Source organism: Centruroides sculpturatus, unplaced genomic scaffold (genome assembly GCF_000671375.1).
Source record: "Centruroides sculpturatus isolate CEXI.00-Female unplaced genomic scaffold, Cexi_2.0 scaffold154, whole genome shotgun sequence".
NCBI classification, from domain to species: domain Eukaryota; kingdom Metazoa; phylum Arthropoda; class Arachnida; order Scorpiones; family Buthidae; genus Centruroides; species Centruroides sculpturatus.
Genome location: NW_019384392.1, coordinates 66,343 through 88,967, shown reverse-complemented (window position 1 = coordinate 88,967; position 22,625 = coordinate 66,343). Strand labels below are relative to the sequence as shown.

Below are 22,625 nucleotides of genomic sequence, written 5' to 3'. Positions count from 1 at the left end.
AATTAAACATATTATTGTTGATAATTTTGTTTAAAATTGATTAATATTATAAAGAAATGAAGTTACATCAGTTAAAAGTTTCTTATTCCGTGTTTGCATTTTTTTTTTTAATGTGTGATGATCTGGAATTTTTTTATTTAGACTATTTCAGTGTTAAAAACAAAGATTTTTAGATGTCTGATTAATAAATATTCTTTTATTTAAACAATAATTACATTAACATTCTCTAAGAATTGAAATCTTTAATTTTTATTCTGCCTTTTTTCCCTGTTTATCTTTCATTAGATTTAGTAAATAAGAGGGATATAAAAAATTATTATGCTAATTCTAATAAAATAAATCTTTTAGGTTCTGTATCTTATGCCGGAAATAGCTAATTGGTATAATACATTTTAGCTAAGATATTGTAGAAGTGAAATTTATATGCAGTGCTTTCTATCAATAGATACAGCTTAGATTTTACATTATATTGACTGTGTTCTAAAAATAATTAATCATTCAGTTAATTTTTGTTTTCATAGTAAATAATTTTTTCTAATTAAACATGTATGTGTAAAGTTAGAGATGCAGTCATGGGCTTTCAAATCATTAAGTGGAGAATTTTTTCTGAAAGTTTTGCCACTGTCTTCTGCTGGGAAAATGTTTAGAAAAGAATGATAACTATGTAGATAAATAACTTAGACCAAGGACGGGCAACCGACGGCCCGCAGTAATAGTTTTTATGGACAGCGTAAAATATGAATAAATATATCAATTTCCCAGCTTAAGGAAGTGGGCAGCAAAAATTCAAATGTTATTTTCTACAACTTACGTATGTGAATAGTTTTTCCACAATGAATTTAGTAAAAATTAAAACAAAAAACCAGCTAACAGACACATCAAAAGTAATTTAAAGCTAGTAGTGACTAATATTTAACTAAATATTTCCAATGTATTACGTTTACATCAGTTCCAGAAGCTAAATTAAGTATACCTATGCTAATTTATAATTATATATGAATAATAATTGTGATTTACCAACATTTTTTTCCTCTTTTCTCTTGTATGTGGCTTGCGTCAGTTCAAAAGTTTTGAAATGCGGCCCTTACGTAGAAAAAGGTTGCTCATCTCTGGCTTAGACTGTGTATTTTCAAATGGTTAATTTAATAATAAATTACATTAAAAAATTAAGTTTTATTAAAGTTGACATTATTGTAATAATCATACATTATTAGTAAGAGAAATAAAATACATAAAACTGTTTTTGAGATTAACAAATTATCATCTTATTTTAGCAAAAAAGAAAATGGTACCTACATATTAAGTAGAAAGTAAATATGAAACTAATGTTTGTTTTGTGCAAATAGAATTCAGTGATTACTAGAAAAAATTAAATGAGTATGAGGCATTTCTATCATTTTATATTATAAAGAGTATTAAGATATATTAACTTCTTACTAAGAGCTAAATGAAAATCAGCTACATGCAGAGTATTTCAGTTCTTATTTCGTACAAAAAATAATAATCTGGGTAGATAATTAACCTATAAAATTAAGATAAAGAAAATTATATATAGGTCTATTACACTTTTGTTTCTGTTACTTTTCTAGTATATTCTTTCAATGTGAAATGATACTTTGTGTTTAATTCATTATGATAGTAATCTGAATTGAAAATTTTTTTATAATCAGATTGTTTTTTTACGGTCTTATAATAATAATTGGCACCTGTCAAATAATGTTACCTAAAAAAGAGAGAATTTTGTCATATTTTTTAATTTGTTCTTATACTGTGATGTTCAAAACAGGTGTTGTGTAAATTTGAGATTGTTGAAAAATTACAAGAGTATTATATAAAATATTGTAAGGGAACTGAATAGAAAGATTCTGATTCAAGTGAGAATAGTAATATCAATTAATGATAACATCTGTCAAAGTAAGGTTAAAAAAATTTCATCTTACACAAAGTTGGCTATTTAGTTATGAAATTTGATATATAAAATAAATTATGAAGTATAAAAATTAATTAGTTAATGTTAGTTGGATAAATTTATGACTGTAAATAAATCTGCATTAATGTCATAAAAAAAATTTTTTTTCTTATGGTTGCATTTCAAACAGCAAAAAATAAATATTTCTTCAAACATCAGAGAATATAGCTTGTATCAAAAGAACTTTTAAAATTAAATGACTAATTTTTTAATAAGAGAAAACAAGAAGTAAAGTTATATATAAATAATCTTTTTAAATTTTTCTTTCTTTTATGTGTGTATACTACTGAAAATTAGTTATTTAATTTTTGATGAAAAGCCATTTTGAAATAAATTATATATTATCTCATTTTAATATATAATAATACGTGCTAAAATGAGAAATTTTACATGTACATTTTAATAATCCTTGATTGAAAGATTTATTGGAAATTATTGTTAGTTCTGCTTGACAATTATATTTAATAAACTGGTACTACAATTTTTACAACTGACATTTCTATAATATTTGGATTTTATATTTATTATATTAAAAATTATTTTTTAGTTTTATATATCAAATAATTTGCAATTTGTTTTATTTATTTATGTATTTTGAATAATTTATTAAATTATTAAAACTTTTTTACTAATAATTATTTACTGCTTTTGTAAGTCTGTTCGATCATGTACGTATTTATTTATTTGTTTATTTTTATGTAATTACTATATAATTTTAAATTTAACTACTTTTTCTAATTTACTTTCATTAAAATTCAAGCAATATATTTTTAATATTTAGCAATACAAATGTTTATTTTAAAATTTATCAGGTAATGATAAGAAAATTTATCATTATCTGATCCATTTAGATTAAAATCTAATAAATATTCTGTTATTGGTTTGTTTATTTATTTATTTTCTGTTACATATTTTTCATATTTATAAAGTCAGCTTATAAAGAAACTTGGTAAATGATTAAATATAAAAATATAATTCTTTAAACAAACTTAATGCTTCTTATACACAAAGACTATTTGAATCACTTTCAGTACTATAAGTATCATTTAAATAATTATTAATGGTAATATAAGAAAATGATTTTAAAAATTAAACGATCATAGCAGTACCAAAAATATATTTAATATTACTTTATACGTGAATGTCGATTATTACTGGTTACCAGTTGTAATCAAATTTTATTCAGTTCTGTTGAAGACATTCAAATAAAAAATATGCCATAAAAGTATTTCATGAGATTTTTAAAAAAGCCATTATATACAATTTTTTAAAATTATTATTGAATTTTCCTGAACTTTCAAAAAAAAAAAAAAATAGTAAAATGTAAAGTTGGCTCACCACATTATCTTTGAGAAAACTATTTAAAAAAATCAACGTTTGAAAGTGCATTACAGAAGTATTTCATTGCATTTAAAATGTAAAAACCACAATGTTAAACTGAAATGATATATATATATATTCTCACCTGTTTAAGAACATATTTAAAATGTGTTGTTAAACATTAGTTTTTTATTTTTTGCTTTTTTAAATCATTAATTAATGAATATTAGTGGTTATCAGTTTAACAAATGTAATCATTGTTAAATTGATAACCACTAACATTCATTAATAATTTGTTATATTTTAATAATAATCAAGTATTTGACAAAACAACAAAATGTCATACAAAGAATAAATATTTTTTGTTTTGATTTTTATTGGTTTATCTTAATCATTTCTTGATTTAGATTTTGTTAGACATGTAGTCATACTAATTACAGTGGAATTTTGTTGAATTGTTCCTGTTACTTTTGTTTTCTTGCATATGATTGATTGATTTACTTATTTAGTCTCAGAACTAGTTCCATATAAATAACATTATTTTTTTCCCTATCTCCATCAATCATTGAAAAATTATAATCCTAATCAACATTTCCTGCATTGATAGTTTTTGTAAGATTTAAAACAATGATTTAGTAGTTAATATCTGATGATTTTGAGTGAATTCAAAAACTTGATGCTGTCTGAATATACCTTGCATTCTTTAATGACACCTGGATTGCCTGTTATGTGTTGAAAAATTGAGCTGTCGTTTACAGCTCTCCACCATATTGTTGAAAATATATTTAATTTATAAACAAATATCAGAATGAGAAAATTGTGTTACTTTTATCATTTTGATTTTCTGTGAGATTGAAATGTGTGTATATTCTTGTACCAAGCTGTGTGAGAGTCTCCTGGTATCTGGGAATATGGAGGGGGAGAATAAGAATATGGCAAACCAAAGTTGTGCTGAACTTTAGCAAAGCACAAAGCATTCCTGAAAGCAAAATCTTTCCTTTACATGCACATCATGAGTGAATGTGATTGTGAAAACATTATAGACCTTGAAAAATTAGACCTTAAATGGAGGCATAAAGTTTGCACAAAACAAATACCAATCAAATGTTTCTTCAGCAAGAATTAGTGTTTTAAATGCAGTGTAATGTTGTATCATATATTTCAAAGAATATAATAATTAAATTGTATTCTTACTGATAGTTTTGAATGTTGATTGGAACTGTATTTCTCATTACCATTTCCTTTTCCATTTCAAATTGATACATTGAGGTTTTACTATATTATTTCTTTTAAACTGATATGTAATGTAGAAAAGGAATTAACAACACTTTTGATTTCTTTGTAATACCATTATTCAAAATACATATCCCTAATCTCTAGAATGAAATGACTTAAATAAAATAATTTCATTCAGATATGATTTTTTTATATAATCATATTTGAATGAAATTATTTTTTTCTAAAGATATATCTTAATGTTACCAGTATGAATTTCAAATAAAATTGATTAATTAAAATCTTTGTATTCAAGATCTAACACTTTCTGACATTCTAAAAAAGATGTTTTATAATACAGTTAAATATAAGGAAATCACAAATATAGGCTTGCATTAGTTTAAAAGTCACTAATTTATATCTAATTAGGAAAATGATGCATTTTATTCAGCTATTTAAAAAAATGTTGTTTTTTTAATCATCTATGTTATCTACCACATCTATGTTATTTTGTGTTAGCTGAAAACAATATAGGTATTATTAATAACCTATAATGTTTTCAGCTAATACAAAATAACATAGATGTGGTATATCAATATCAAAAAATTATTATTTAATATTTAAATTAGAATAAAATATTAAATAATAAACTTTTGATATTTTGAAAATACATAAAATTAATTGAAAATATTTTGTCAATGTTGCATATCAATTTCTTTACTTAAACTTGTTCCCTTGTTCATCTTCTAAAATTAAAATTTAATTAAAGTCTTCCAAGAAAAATTCTACCATTTTTAAATTACTGTAATTATGAATTGAGAAGTATGCATGCATTCTACACAATTGATAAAGTAACTGTTTGAGTTTCAAGTGTCATCTGCATTCAAATGTCTTTTTATCTACTACCATAAACAAAAATGATGACTTCACAACAGAGAATTCTGTGTTCTGCAGTTCTCAAACTCAGAATCAACTACTATTTTGCAACAAGAATGTTTGCCTAAAATTTTCTGCAAAAGACAATTTCAAAGTGGTCCACTATGACTGATTCCAACTTTGCAAACTGCTCTCTCTGTTGCAAGTTGCCATTTTTGTTTGTGGCATTTCCTAGAGGCAGTAGACAAAAAGACGTTTTGAAAGTTGAATATTTACTCTATCAATTAATGTACAGTGTGTAATTCTCACATAATAATTAACATAATTATAGCAATTTAAAATGGAAGCATTCTTTTTGGAAGACCTTGTATATATATATCCATACCTGCTGCTGCTTTTTAACTTATACTTAGTTTTTTTTTCTAATCAAGAACATGCTGAATACAGAGTAATAGTCATAATGGACTGTAAATTAGAAAGTTGTTGTAAGAATATTTGATAGTTACTATTATATGGATTATTTATACTTTACGGCCAGATACTTAGAAGGGACTCTTAACTTGGCAAATGCCAATATGCATATGTATATAAATTTATGTAGGTAATTTATATCTGTTATAAGTGTAGTGTATTGAGGATTATAATAAAAATATATTTGTAAACATACAAATATACTTGTACTAATGAAAGTAACATTGAAACTTTGACTAGTTTATTTTGTATATTTCATTATTAAACATATTGATTCCAAGAAGCATGAAGTTTGATTATACATATTGTGATGCAGCTTGTTTAGAATAGGAATAACGGAATCACTAAGTATTCATAAAACTAACATTGATCAAAATTATATAGCATTGAATATATGTATTTTTTTTAATAATTTTATTTCTGATTTTAAAACACTCTACTAAAGTTTAATAATAAGTTTAAATGAATTGAATTTGATTATATCTTTTAAATTATTCATTAGTATTTTATGGAATTAAAATTGTTTAAAAAATGTAAATATATTAATTAATGCTAGTATTAAATAATTATTGTGTATGATCATTTACTAAGTTTACATTTGTATGATCATTTACTAAGTAAACACACATAATTTCCTCATACAAATTATATCCAAAAGAAACAATTAATTTTAAATTTACTTTTTATAAAATATGATTTAATATAACAAAAAGTAAATAATAAATAACACATCTTTTTCAGTGACAGTTGAACTATCTTACTGAGAGATCTTTTGTTACTCAAAAAAAAATATTTGCTTAAAATAAATCAAATTAATACAAATTTGTTTTTTGCAGTTTCATTATTCATTTTTTAAGTGAAGTGAATTTAGCATTTTCTTTTCTCTTCTTTTAGGAAGATCTTTGGAAAAGTATAATAGACTGCACGAGGAATTATCATCTATAAATTTTTTTTTCTATTTTTTATTTTTATCACTTAATACTATTTCCAAAATAATTCTTTCTCTTTATATTCAATTTTTGTCTTTAATTGTGTATGTATTTTTGTTATTTAGTGATATTTATGATATTTTTTATTACAGGATATATATGTTGCTGAAAAATATAAAATTCTTAACATGAGAGTGTGTTTTTGATTCAATAACATTTTCAAACATTTCATTTATTTCTATAATTATTATGAAAATTATTTAATTTCTTTATTTGATAAATTCATCATTTATATTTTTTTATTATATTTTAGCATTAATAATAGAAAATTTTAAAGAGCACATCACATAAAATTATTATTATTCTTAGTATGAATATTATTTTGTAATTACTATTTTTGTGTATATGATTTTAATATAGCAATGTAATAATACATTCATTAATGTCACCATTACAAAATTTGAGCAATTAGATACAAATTATTTGTCAAATTATTTTTTTTATCATTTTAATTATCCTTATTTTTATTTTTTAATTCCCTTGTCAAGAAGTTTCAAATAGTAAAAACACACCAGCTATGCACCCAAGGTAATTTCTCTTGTCAAATTGCTTGAGTCATTGGCATGTTCAGCACCTTCTCATGCAATGTTTGACAAAAGAAACGAAAAAAAATTGAACCATTCTGACATAGTCATGTGGCTTCATTTACATTTTTTTTTATTTTATTTTGGGTGCATGATTTGTTAATGAATGAACGAATATTCTCACAACCGTTAAGTTTGGTGACAGTAATGTTTTTCTCTTTTAAATGCCATATTTAATGGCTCATGATTTTGCCTTATATGTTTGTTTGTTTATGAGTTGTCTTTGCTTTTTTTCTCTCCTTTTTTGCTCCCCGTCTCGTCTCGTTCCATCTCCCTGGTAACGTAGCCATAACAATTGGTCGCCTTGGTTACGTATGTCCTGAAGAAGTCGCCCCTATGTTACAGCAGTTTATACGCCCGTGGTGTGTAAATGTTTTTTTTATTTATTCTTTTTTGGTACTTTTTTCTCTCTTCTCATGTATTGAGATTCTTGTTTTATAAGTTTTAGGAACCAAAAACAATCTCAAAAAAGTAAACAATTATTTTAGGATTAGACAATTTATAAATTTTAATTTATTAACTTTTTTTGCTTCTCTTTATAATATACAGTGTGCAACTAATATACAACCAAATTGAATTAATTTATTTATTTTATTTATTTATTTTAAATTTTTTGACTTAATTCTCATATGTCAGTTCTGTAACTGCATTTTGCCTATGTTGTCTAACATTTCCTGCTTGTATTATAATCAACATAAAATTTAAAACAAAGACAAAAAAAAGTTCCCCATGTGGAACTGAATAATGAAATTAATAAATTAAAATTATTGTTTTTTTCTCAACCTTGTTGAAATTGAAGGTTGAATAAGCCCAAACACCTTATAACTGATTATTCATTTATTTTATTCTTGTTTTCACTAAGGTCTGCTCAGTGGAATAGTTCATATACAGAAAAGTAAAAAAATATACTTTTTAATTTTTTTTTATTTATTTAACTTAGAAGTAGTTATTAGAAAAAGTACTTAATGACATTTTTTATGATATTTGCAAAGTAATGGATTTAATAAAGGTAAGAGCAATAAGAGGAAATAATTACTATTATTTATTAACTTTATAATTTTTATAATTTATCCATTATTTAAATATAAGTATGAATAAATAGATATTAAATATTTCTAAATAAAAAACTCAAATAAACAACAAAATTATTGCATCAATTTTTTGATACATTTATAAATTTAAATAAATATTACTTATAATTATTTTTTAATGTTTTCACTAAATATATTATTTTTGTTTATAAATCATCATATTTTAATAATAATCTTTTTTTTCCTATCAGATATTCCCCATTTAAATGAAATAAAAATTTTATTATTATAAAATAAATTTTTCATTTTTTTTATTTATATTATTAAAATATATATCCTTTACTATACTGATTGGTTTCATTTTATATTCACAATATCATCACATTTATTGTGTTCTATTTAAAGTAATTTACATCGTCAAACTATTATATGTTTAATTAAGAAATATAAGTAATTATAATAATTAAGAATTTTGTATAACTTTACAGGTATGTTAAAATTATCAAAATGTTTAGATTAATATTGAATAATCAAATTCTGAGACAATTAAATTCACTATTAATGAATACATGCAAGTTACAGAAGCCAATAATATATTCATATGTTATGAACTGTAGTCAAATATCTCTTTATGGATCATTTGCCTCAATAGTTAAAATAAAACAACTGAAAAACTGAATTCAATAATTTATTTATCTTGCCAAAGTTAATTGTGTTGGAATTTATTTATATACATATATCTGTTTTGATCTCTTCCTAAATTATTATTCAAGTTCCAGTTATTTATTTTATATTCTATTCAAACTTAATGATTCCTTTAATTACTATATTTTCGAGTTTGTCAGCTTAAATGAATAGCATTAATAAATATTAATGAACATACATTAAAGTAGGTAATAATTATGAAAAGAATTCTAATTCGATTTTGTAATAATTCTGAAATGTTGGAAGTTAAATTATAATATATAACTTTAATTGCATTTATATACATTAATTTTACATAGTGTAACATTTTTCTTTAGATCAATTTAATATTTTAAATTTCTATTAACATTTTAGCATTTACCTCCTTATTTAATAATAATTATTTTTCAAATTTAAGAAAATTTATTTTAGCAAGAAGAATAAATCAGTCCTCATTTAATATACTGAAAATTGATAGAACTATTGATGTGTACATATATACATCAATAGTTCTATCAATTTTCATCAACACTGTCATTAAAAGCTAACTCATTTATATATAAACATATATATATGAGTTAACTTTTAACGACAGTGTAAAAAATAGCATTGCACTACAAATTAAGAAATCATCAAATAGTTTTGTATTTGATTGGCTATTCTGCAATTAATTATACAGAAGACAGAATTGAATTGTTAAGAATGTTAGCTTAAATGATTTAAAATTAATACTATCAATAGTTCTATCAATTTTCATCAACACTGTCGTTAAAAGCTAACTCATTTATATATAAACATATATATATGAGTTAACTTTTAACGACAGTGTAAAAAATAGCATTGCACTACAAATTAAGAAATCATCAAATAGTTTTGTATTTGATTGGCTATTCTGCAATTAATTATACAGAAGACAGAATTGAATTGTTAAGAATGTTAGCTTAAATGATTTAAAATTAATACTATCAATACAAACTGGTTACTGTCCAACTATGGATAAGAGAGTCCCTCTAGACATCCTGTGCATTGGCAAAAAAAAAAAAAAAAGACGGATCTATTATGAAAATAAGGAGGTCACTTCAGAAAATAAGTTAGTTTACATCAATAATCAAATTTACAAATTAAATTAGAACTTAATTAATAGCCATCATATTAAAAATTTACTTTTTAGTATCTATACTTATTACTTTGGATAAATTGCTTGCAAATAATATTAAATACATTGTGAATAATGCATTTGCTTTGACTTTGAAATTGTTTTCCTGAACTTGTAGATGGTATCTGATCCATAATCAAATTAATTCAAATGTGCACTATTGCAAAAAAAGAAAAATGATAAACTATACCTCAATGGCAATGCTTAACAATGCATACTGATTTGCATTTGTTTTCCTTTCCTCACCCATCATGGAAATAGACCATTCCTGGAAATCTTCTAACTGGGGCTTCAAGATCTGTGGTCAGACAGTAATATTTTTGTTTTGTTAAACTTCTATATATTTACTTATTATTTTAGTTAATAACCAATTTTTAAGTTTCAGGTAGAAGTATTGAGTTTTATTTTTAAGCATACTTCTTTTTTTATTATTATTTATTTACTTATTCTGTTTGACTGTATTATGGTAACTAGATGTTTTACCATTCTCAGAGGGTTGATCTGGAGGTTTCAGTAGTACAAAGTAAATGTTTTTCCTAGTGGAATCATGAGTTTTAGGATGGTTAGTATGAAGTTTGTTAGACTCTGCTAATACAATAGATGAAAGTTAGTTAGCATTTTAATAAGTATCCCTATTTTGAATAAAAATAGTAAACTTTGAAAAGTAATCAGAAATTTGTGAAAAAAATCTCAGTTATAAGTTTCAAAAATCATCATTTAATTTTATTCAGAAACTAAAACTCTGATCCCTTGTAGATATCTGTTTTCTGTAGATATTTGCAGTTTTCAAAAAAGTTGTTCTTAAATATAATAGTGAAGATAGCTATGCCTTGGTATTGATCCTGCATAGTATTAAGCACCAGCATAAGATTGATAGGATACAATATGTCAACATAATAATAATATATTGAATGCATGTCATATTGTTAGGAAATTCCTGAATACCCAGACACTTATTTAATTTTTTTGTTTTGTTTTGGTTGCTGTGCCTTGACTCTGGTTCGGCATAGTACACATCAACCAGTGTCAATCAAATAAAACCCACTACACTCAACATAATAATAATAACTATATAACACATCAATTCTGGTTGCAAGCTCTTGGCACAGACAGATTATTTACACAGACATAATCAAGTAGCAAATATAATACATCAAGAGCTTGCAAAGAAACACAAATTATTAGGCATCTATGAACCATACTACAAATACATTCCCCAGACAGTATTGGAAAAGAAAATGTACTGTGACAGAGACATAATCACAGATAAAACAATTTACCACAACAGACCAGACATCTCATTGATAAACACAATAAAATCACTTACATTATAGACATATCTGTTCCAAACACAGTGTACAAAACACATGCACTGAATAAATTAGCAGGTACACAGAATCTTGTGCAGGAAATAAGGCATCTGTGGAGGATGGATAGAGTGCTTATTGTACTATGCTTATCATTCTCTCCTCTACAGGTATCATACCCCACACACTATACAAAAGCCTAATTTTTGTAACAAAAGTACACTATTTATTTTACTCTTTTTTTTAAGACTGAGTATGATAATAATTCAAATCATATTGTGCTATTTTTATAGTTGATAATATAGTATTATTTTTTGAAAAAATTAAATTAGTTTGTATGAAAATAAAGAAAAATTTGAATGAAGATGTATAGAGTGAAAAATTGACTAAATTAAAACTTTGCTTCACAGATAAAAATAGTATATAAAAATTATTATGATGAGTTCTTAACTAATAAGATGTTTATAATTTATCTTGCTACAAAATTTCAAGTCTATAAAATTACTTAGCTGGAAAGATAATTTAGGATAATAATTTGATAACTATTGGAAAATATTATGTTGGCTTATACAGTCGACCCCCCTATAAGATAGAGATACGTTCCATTCTCTAGGAATCCGCTTTCTTACGAATCCTTCCAATCACAACCCGACACGTATCAAGTTTACGGACTACGGCTGTTTGAAAGATTTTCTTCCATAAAATTAATCGATTCTAGACTAATCCGACTCAACATTTCCAAAATACGTATATATTTTTTGGGAATAATCCGTATAAACTACGCTATAAACAAAAAATTGTAGGATTACTTACCGAGTGTCACCATTCGACATTGCCATTGCTCAACATTGTTTTCGTCGCGGAACAGCTCAGCAAAGAGCGGCCGATTTCTAACAACTTATTTTTCTGTGAAAACTTCGTAGAACTTCGGAGACATCATTAATATAAATAATTTTAATCGCCGTTGAATAAGAAATGTTTCTTTCACAAGAAATGTATAAAATTACAGTACTGTATTAGACTTACGGTACCTAATTTACATACTGACAGACGATAGTTAGCGTAAAAATCTCCGTAGCGTGGCGCCACGCTAGACGGCGGAAATTATATATTTAATTATAACAAAGTTACAATAAGTTAATATATAATTATATATACAGTACCTAATTTATATATAATTAATATATAATTATATGTACAGTACCTAATTTATATATAATTTATATAATACTGTCCAGACGATAGAAATCTCTCCGTAGCGTGGCGCTACGGACGGCGGGAATGTAGTTCGGCTTCCCGATGACGTTTGAGGTGTTTATAGGGAACTTTTACTATTTTTTACGGATACCGGTAGCAATTTTTTCGTAGTTTTATAGGAATCGTAACTATAGGGACCGTAATTATAGGGGGGTCGACTGTACAAATATCTTTGTTTATATGAAGATAAAACAGAAATTTAATAACATATACAATCAACCTAATAATTAATTTAAATATTAAATGAACAGCTGGATTCTTTATCAAGCTGTTTAATAGTTAATTTGCCTTAAGTAGACTAATAAAAAAAAATCTGGATGTTCATTTAGTCGACAAATTAAATTTCTATATAAAAGTCAGAAATAAACGAAAATTATTTCTAATTTTTTCCTTAACCTTACAATATAAAAATGTATTTATGTATAAGTACATAAGATATTCAGAAAAAAAAATGTACATTCATTATTCAAAACTTAATGCAAAATAATAAGACCACTTATATTAATTAATAGCATAATATGTTGGCAAAAACTTTTTAAGACTAAATATTACTGGGGATCCCTTGTTTAGAAGTGCAACAAAAATCTTGCATTATTTCAATTCAAAACTTCTCCCCTGAAAGCAGTTGATGACTGGCACGACTATTGTTGAAGGTAAAGTATGATGTACAGGGGCAAGACACTACTAATAATTTGAGGTGGAGAACATATATTTTAAATTAAATAAATTAAAAATGTGATACAAAAATTTAGGTTGGCATTCTGACAATGTCAGAATAAATAATTGCTCATTAATTTTTTTTCTTCATTAAATTTCAGTGTCTGTTCATTTATATTGGAATGCTTCTCACTGAGAAACAATTATAGAAATACTATCTTCAGAGAAGGTTTGGTTAATGTCAAAACTATTTTGATACTTAAAAGCCAGATTAATGTTTTCATTTATTAATCAGATCATCATTTTAAAATTTTGAGAGATATTTATGATCATATCCAAATTATTTCTTAGACATAAGTAATGTTTTTTCATCATTCTTATATATGAATACATTTCAAGAAACTATTTTTGTTGTATTAGATAGAGGTATTACATATGATAGTTTTTAAATTATCCACTGTTTAAATTATTACGTTAGTTTTTCTGTAGACAATAAGTGACATAGTGAGTATGAAAGCTTTTTACTTTGCAGTATTTTAGTTGTCATTCCTGTTATACATATGATTGAATATATTATATTATTAATATTAGAATTTTTCTATGGATTTTAAAAATAGATTTAACATAAAGAAATCATTTTTATATATATTGTTATTGTAATTAGCATATGGTTGGATTTATCTAGTATAAATACCATAAGATGATCACATAATGTAATTTGATAAACATATTTTATTTATAATTAAGGTTTAAGAGACTATTTTTAAAAATAGACTAATTTTGGCTAATTTTTGGAGATCTCATGAGAATTATAAAAAATAAGTATAATCTTATAAATTGACATTTCTATTAAAAAGTTATAAAAGCAAGAAAAGAAGAAATCACACATACCAAATTTCAATAATAATTTAATTTGGGGGGGAAACCATTTTCAGCTCTTGATAGGTCTCCTTCAGATTTTAAATACCATGTTTTACAAATGTTCATAGAATTGATACATTCTATAAACCAAACATTAATTTTTAAACAGTTTAATGCAGTTTAAAACCTGAAGCAGGCCTAAAAGGACCAAAAATGCTTATTTTTCCAAATTAAATATTGCTGGAATTTAGTATATATGGTTTCTTAAACATGATAGTGATTGAACCAGATCTGATTTAAACATTTTTGAGAAATTTTAAATATTTATAGATACAAAATTCTTGAAATTTCTATATTAGAATAACACAGAATCTAGATAGGTATTTGCAATTTTGAATAGAGTAAGGAAAGATAAATGTAACAAAATTAGATTTACATATCTTCATTCTTGCCATGATATTTCAAGTTTTTAAAAATTGTTCATTAGTTAAATCAGATTTTATTTCTCAAGTAATATTTATGTTTAAAACGATTGAAGACATAGAATTTATGATTTATTTATGATTATTTACCATGTACGATTGATTACCAAAAAAAAATGTTTTTTTTTTATTGTGAAAACAAAAAGAACACAAATATATTTTTAGCATGTATGAATTTATATCATTGCACTATATAAAAATTCATCAAATGAATGATTAATTTATAAATACTAGCATCACTATTTAATATGAAGATACAATCTGGAAGGTCTGCATTTAAGTATTTTTTATTTGCATTGTAATTGAAGATACATTTCAATCAAAATAATTAGTTCTTAATTTTTATCAAAAATTCAATTAATTCAAATTATATCAGGGCTTCTCAACATGGTCAGTATTGACTCTTTAAGGATCAATGAGGGTGAGAGGGAGGGTCAATAAAACTTTGCAATATAAAACAAAAAATATATTAAAATTTTTACAATTTTTTGCTCTAAAACAAATTTTAAAAGGATTTTTTTTTAAATTATGTACAAAGGCCTATATATATATACACATACACACATACAAGATGTGATAATTTAATTCCAGGACTGGTTGTGTAGCGCTACAGTGTCAGCATGCAGAAACTTGTCTAAGCTTGTCATAATAGTTCAATCATCTGGCTACTTGTCTGCAAAGATTTGTTCGTGTCTCATAACTCATTCTTTTTCTGCACTCCATTCACATGCTGTGAGAAAGTGCTATCACATTTTTGTCATGGAAAAAAAAGTGAACATTAAGTTTTGTTACAAGTTGGGTAAAAGTGCAACAGAGACGTATGCCCTCATCAAGCAAGTTTATGGGAATGATGCCCTATCCCGCTCTCGTGTTTTCAAGTGGTTTGCGCGTTTCAGGGATGGTCGGGAAGACCTTAAGGACGATGCTCACCCTGGACAACCTCAATCAGTTCGAACACGAGAAAACATCGAAAAAAATCAGAGACTTGCTGTGATATGACCATCAAATGTCTATTCGGATGATAGTGGAGACAACTTGTCGGGGTTGGCCTCAGTTTGCAGCAAGAGGAAGCTGGGTACTGTTGCACGACAATGCCTACCTGCACACTGCGACTGTTGTCAAGAAGTTTTTGGCCAAATGTGGCATTGTGGAGTTGAACCACCCTCCATACTCACCAGATTTGTCACCTTGCAACAATTTTTTGTTTCCGAAAATCAAAATCACATTGAAGGGACATAGATTCAACGACCTGGAAGACATACAGTGCAATGTGACCAAGGAATTGAGAGCTGACGACAGAAGTGACTTTGCTGAGTGTTTCAAGAACTTGTACAAGCGTTGCGAGAAGTGCATTGCCCTCCAGGGGGATTACTTTGAAACATGTTAAAAGGGTTTTTCATTATATATTCTTTGTGTCCTTTTATTACCCCAGTCCTGGAATTTAATTGTCACACCTAAGTGAATTACAAAATTGCTTTGTATACCACATTTTAAAGTGGTAAATCCAATAGAGCCTAACTTTTTCTGTCAGCAAAGTCCTACTGGCTAACAATTCAGTGAACCTAACACTGAAATGTTACAAAATCTCAATGATGCAAAAGTTTCTTATCAGCTCCCTACACAAAATGATAGGGAAATTTTGCAACTTGATATATCTCCAGAATGGATAATTTGATCCAAAAACAAAATGATTACTGTACATGTGCAGACTCATTTCTATCTACTAACACCTAATTCATTCAAACCTGCAAAGAAATCTAGATGGTTGTTTAGGTAACAAAAAACTCTCTTTAGTGTAATATATGCATATTTAGATATTGAAGTGTGTCAATTAATTAAAAATTCTTTATCTTAGAAGGAGTTAATACATGAAAAAGATTAGAAATCCCTAAATTATATAAGTAGGACTACATAAGATCATTTCAATAATTTTATAGTTCTTGTAAGTTATTTTACAAATATTTTTCTTAATTAATCAAATAAACAGCATTATAAATATATTGCTGAACCTACATTAAATGGGGATTATCTGTACATATCTTTATATGATTATGATGTTTTATATTTTTATTTAGTGAGTTTATACTGATCTTTTTACTAGTCTTTAATTGCTGATTTTGCATTTTATTTTATAAGAAGGAATAAAAATTCCAACAAGTTTTTTTTGTGTGTGTATGAAAGTAAGTTATCATGTATGATATATAAACTGAGGTTTACTCTTAATAAAATTTTTTAATACAAATCATTTATTGTATTGTAATATATATTATATTTTTACCTGATAACTTACTAGTTTATAATTTTCATTAAAACATACTATTGATTATTTATGATTAATTTTTTGATTTTTCCTCTAAGAATATAATTAGCTATGAAAACAACCAATATTACTAATGAAATGTTAGTTAGATTCTTATCAGGTTACTAGGAGGCTATTAGCCTCAAAGTAACCTGATATTTATTGATTTGTAATCTTTATTCAATTAGAAAGAATTGTTTTACGTAGTAAAGATGATAGTACTTGCTTAAATAAATTTATTTAGTCCTGTTTAGAAGATTTAATGATCTGTTTATTAAAATATGAAATTGTAAGTAAATCAATGTAGATGACTTTTATAATTTCTTCTTATTACTTAAACCAACTACAAACTTAGTTGAATGAATTAATATTTAATTCAACAACAAACTGATTTTGAATCTTCAAAGACTGTTAATACAACTTCATGTAAAAATAAATGAAATAAAATGATTTCAACTTCAAAAAATGAATTGATATAAGAGAGTGATACAAAATAAAATGTTGAGAAAAATAGTCAATGAAATATCAAATCTTAAAACTTCAAAATGAATACAAAGTTGATATATTAATTTTGCCAATTTCTGCTTTATTAGAGTACAAAATTATGTACAAAAATACAAAAGATTGCTTAGTTTGTAATCCATTAAAACAGAAATTGGTATAATTATAGCTTTTGAAAGATTGAGATTAGGTTTGGATTAAAGCTATTATCAATGCTTTGTTAGCAGTTAAAGAAAATAACTGATTAAAACTCAAACATTTTTGAATTGTTAAAAAATTAGAATTAGTTGCATTTTTGCATTTGAAATGTTTTTCTTTCAAAATTATGCTTGTTTTAAAATAAAATGAACAATTGATTATGTTGTCTTTAAAAATTTCTAAAGAAGTTTAACACCAAACTGTTCAAAGTATTTAGAAGATATTGCAGCATTAATTTCATTATTTTTATATAAAACAAAACCATTGTCAGGGAAAATAATAGAATAAAGGAAATGTTATTCAATGTTATGATAAAGTAGTTCTAATATAGCACATGACTGTCTGCAATAGCTAAAACAATGCACCTAGCATGGAAAAAGTAAGAATATTAAGAAATTCTTTATGGAATATCCTGGACAGATTCTAAAATACAGTAGTGTTGAAAATCCAGATTTGACTATTGAAAAATGAATATTAATGATAACTTTGTTGTTGTTCTAATATTCCTTCACAATTTATAGTTTTTTAAATTTGAAATTATGATTAGGTATTTTTGTTTAAATTATGATTCTGTAAATTACATTTTGAATCTTTGTAAATATAGTAGATTCCTTGCAAAATATTGGCTTGAACTTAGAACACTTAAACTTCAGTTATACAGTAGTGTATTTGGAATTTTCAATGCTTTACTTATTGTATTAATATTTATTGACAGTATTAATTTTCTTAGAAAATAAATCTATCAAAATATCTTCCAATTGTTTTGTGCAATGTTATTTAGAAGTTTAAAAAAATATTTGTAATTCTTATAGTTTTTAATTAATTTAGTAATGCTTATAATAATATAATGGCATAAAGAATAGTTTATAAATTGAAACTGAAAAGATGATTAACATTGCTCCACATAAAGTTAGTAAGCACAAGATAAAATTGGAGGCCAAAATATCTTTCACAGTATTGCTTTCAAAAGTATTGTGTACTAAATGTTAAATTTTTTCCAAATTTCCAAAGAATTTGTAGAAATCACTATATATTAGTAACCATATTCTATCCATCTTACAAAAGTAAATTATTCAGCAATTTTGAAACTAAAATACTATATTTTACTAAGTGTTTATTGCTCTGTATAGTTCAAAAAAATGTTTCTGTTGCAATATTATTTTTAGAAGAGTGCCTCAAATAAATTGTGAGAATGGCAAGATTGTTTGAGTCAGTTGTACTCTATTATTCCAAGATTACATATAATATTTTGTATTTCACTTATAGGCATAATTGTTTGAAGAGTAAGACATCTGTAATTTAATAGGTGTTGATGGAAATTGCAACTATTCTCCGAATATTATGATTCATTTATAAATTAGTCTACCAAACATTATTCTATACATTGCTGCCTAGTATCATCTTGCATCTGTAATATATAGAAATGCAAGTCATCATACAGATTAGAAGAGTATATTTCACTTCTGTATATGTTACAGTAAATGAAACTGGATAATGATCTACATTTTGCAAAATAAGTTCTCAAATTAATGCTACATAGTGTAATCTTTTGAAATTATAGATATAGTGTTATTATGAAAGGTGCTACCTTCTTAAATTATCCTTTGGATGTGACATAAAATGTAATTAAAGATTTCTGCTAAATTATGGATTATGTGTAATTAATTTTGTCCGATAATGTCAAGAAAATAAATTTATTTAATATTAAATTACTGTCAATAAATCATTAAGCATTCAACAAATGCCTATCTGTAATATGAAATTAATCATTTACCAGGTTAGTAATAAATTTAACTAGCTAAAGCATATATAATCAATTATTTGTAATTTGATGATTCTGCAGATACCTTTTAATTATGTTTGGAGTATTAGAATTGAATGATGATGATGATATTATTATTCTAATTTTTCAGTTGTGATATAGTTTTTGAAAATTGTTATAAATCTATTTAAGAATAAAAAGTATCTTTAATTTTTAGAGTATGAAGTCAGATTCTTGTGGTTTTTCATTAATTATTATGGGTCATTTAAAAATCAGGTTCAATTTTTATTGGATGATTTCAACATCAATTTTATTTATCAGTTGCATCTTATATTTTAGATATTATATCTGAGCTTTATATTGAATAATTTGTTCTGAAGATATTTTTCTGTATATGCTGCTTGAGTTTAATCAGCCTAGTACAGTTGATATTCACTATGTTGGTTGTATTATGTTTAATTTGATTTATTCTAATTTTCTTAAAAATTGAAAGAATTGTTAAGAATCAGCATTATATTTATAAATTTTTACATAAATAACATTAAAAGATGTAGGCTTTGAAATTTTGTATAAATTCAACTCTCCTTGAAAGTATTTATAATTTGTATACAAAATGAATATTTGTTTATAATTTATTATTAAAATGAAATTGTACAAATTTTAAATTCTCTTAGTTTGAAGTTATTAATGCATAAAGCAATCTTTAATAGAGCGATTTGTAAAATTTATAATGAGGATTGTTAGGACAGGAAATATTTTTTTGAATTTGTATAAAAATATCATTAATTATGGTATATTATTATAAGAGTTTATGAAGAAGTTAATGTATAATAATGCTTACTCAATGTTGAATTGGTTTTTGTGCTGTAAATGTAGTGCATTGGCAAACTTTTTAGCATCATTTCATTTCTGTGCTTGACGATATTTATTGATTAAATTAACAGAAATAATATTCTGAAATTCTATGCATTTTTCCTCTTTAGTTTTTCACATAACTTTATTTTTTAAAATAGATTTATTTGACTTCATCCTAAATTTAAGATACACTGCATGTTTTAAAAAATAGTGATATAAAATACACTAAAGATACGAGTTTTTTGCATCTAAAGATTTCAGTTACTATTTAAAACTAAGAATAATTGCTGTACATTTAAAAAAATATTTCATTTAAAACAGTGAATGATTCATTAAATTAAATATAAATTTTCGTCTACAAGTACGTATCTTCTAATATCAGGACTTATTATACTGGCTTTACATATAATACTAGAGTTTCACAGAAAACAATTTTTTATTTTATTTAATATACCTATTATTAAGGTATATTAAATAAAATAAAAAATTGTTTTCTGTGAAACTCTGTAGTATTATATGTAAAGCCAGTATAATAAGTCCTGATATTAGAAGATACGTACTTGTAGACGAAAATTTATATTTTAGTAAGAAAAGGACATTGAGGCATTTTAATTAATTAGATTCATTAAATTCATATTCAGAAAAATTTCTGATACTAAGTGTAATATGATTTATATGATGACTAATTATTTTTCCATATGTCATAAATCTTTTGATACTGAATTCTCACTAAGAAATACTCAAACAAGAAAGTATCTCAATATTTTATATTATTTTTTGATGTCAAATTATCTTGGTTTTATCTTATATTATTGTTGTTTGAATGTAGTGTATAATAATATAAAATTTATGGAATTATTTTACTTTCCATGTATTGATTTTTTTTAAATCTTTATTATTTAATGTGTCATTTTAGAGAATGATTGGATCATTTCAGAATTTTTTTAAAAATTTTGATTTATGTTTAGTGTAAATTAGATATTATTATAAGACCAGCTTTTTATGGTTGTAAGATAATATATACCGTATACTAAAACTACCAAAAGAATCCTTCCTGAAACATGCTACAAACATAATTGAAGATTTATTAATCTCTCATAAATTTTGTGAATTCTCATAAAAATCAAAATACTGTAGCAGTAATTATATCAGGATGTTTAAGCTTCAAGATTATAAATCAAAGGTTCTAAAATTCTGAATAAATTACAAGAACAAGAAGTATACAGTTATACAGGGTAAGTAGTTATAATAAACCAAAAGAAAAAAAAAGCCTGATTATCAGGAGAGTGGGAACTATGTTTGTTTAAAACTTTAACTTATTTATATAACCATTTCCCAGAATGATGTGAACTTTCTGCTTCCATTGATTAAATTCTGGTGGTTTAGTTGTTGATGAAATTTCATTCATAGAAATTCATTTAATCAGGAACTCTACAGATTTTCTGTCTATTGTTATAGTGATGATAAAGAAATGGTTATCATTATGGAAATAAATCTTATAAAATTTAAACTGAAATAGATTGTTTGATAATAGCTATGAAAACGATTTCTTTAACTTTAATTTTATAAAGAGACGTTTATCAAAAATAATAATAATCAATTGTCTACTATGTTTTTTTTAATTCAAAGGCAAAATATTTTCAGGGTTCCTTAATCATTTCATTATTCCAAGCACTTCAAAAAATATAATAAATCAAATTAACACAATATATTTGTCAGATTTCAGATATAAAAAGACATCTATAGTCAAAAGATATTTTTCATAGATTAGTCCATTAATTTGTAAGCTGTTAATAAGTAGAATGGATGACAAATTTTACATTTTCTTAACATTTATTTTTGATTTAGTAATCATATTAATAATAATGAGTGAAATTGTTTTCCCCTCTCTTTGTAAGTATTTTCACACATTATTCTTTGATATGATGATTCATTAAGTGTTATAGAGTCACTATCAAATTTTGTTTGAAATTCAGTAAATGATTAAGAAACTTTTATTATTATTATTCAAGAAATTTATAGACAAGATTATTTAAATCTTGTTATTCTATTTAAATAGAATAATTGTTTTTAAATGGGAAAATATTTAAAAAATAAAACAGCTAAAACCATGGATTTCTCACTTTCAACTATTATTAGTTCTTTTGATCA

The 22,625-nt window shown here is 24.8% G+C and overlaps 1 protein-coding gene across 1 annotated transcript in view; it reads left to right on the top strand.

The window, feature by feature from the left end:
• Nucleotides 1–22,625, top strand: part of LOC111618254 (transportin-1-like) — a 90,252-nt gene that overhangs the window by 65,355 nt on the left and 2,272 nt on the right. The window contains 1 exon segment of the mRNA XM_023359741.1: nucleotides 7,711–7,786. Within this exon segment, the coding sequence (XP_023215509.1) occupies nucleotides 7,711–7,786 (76 nt within the window).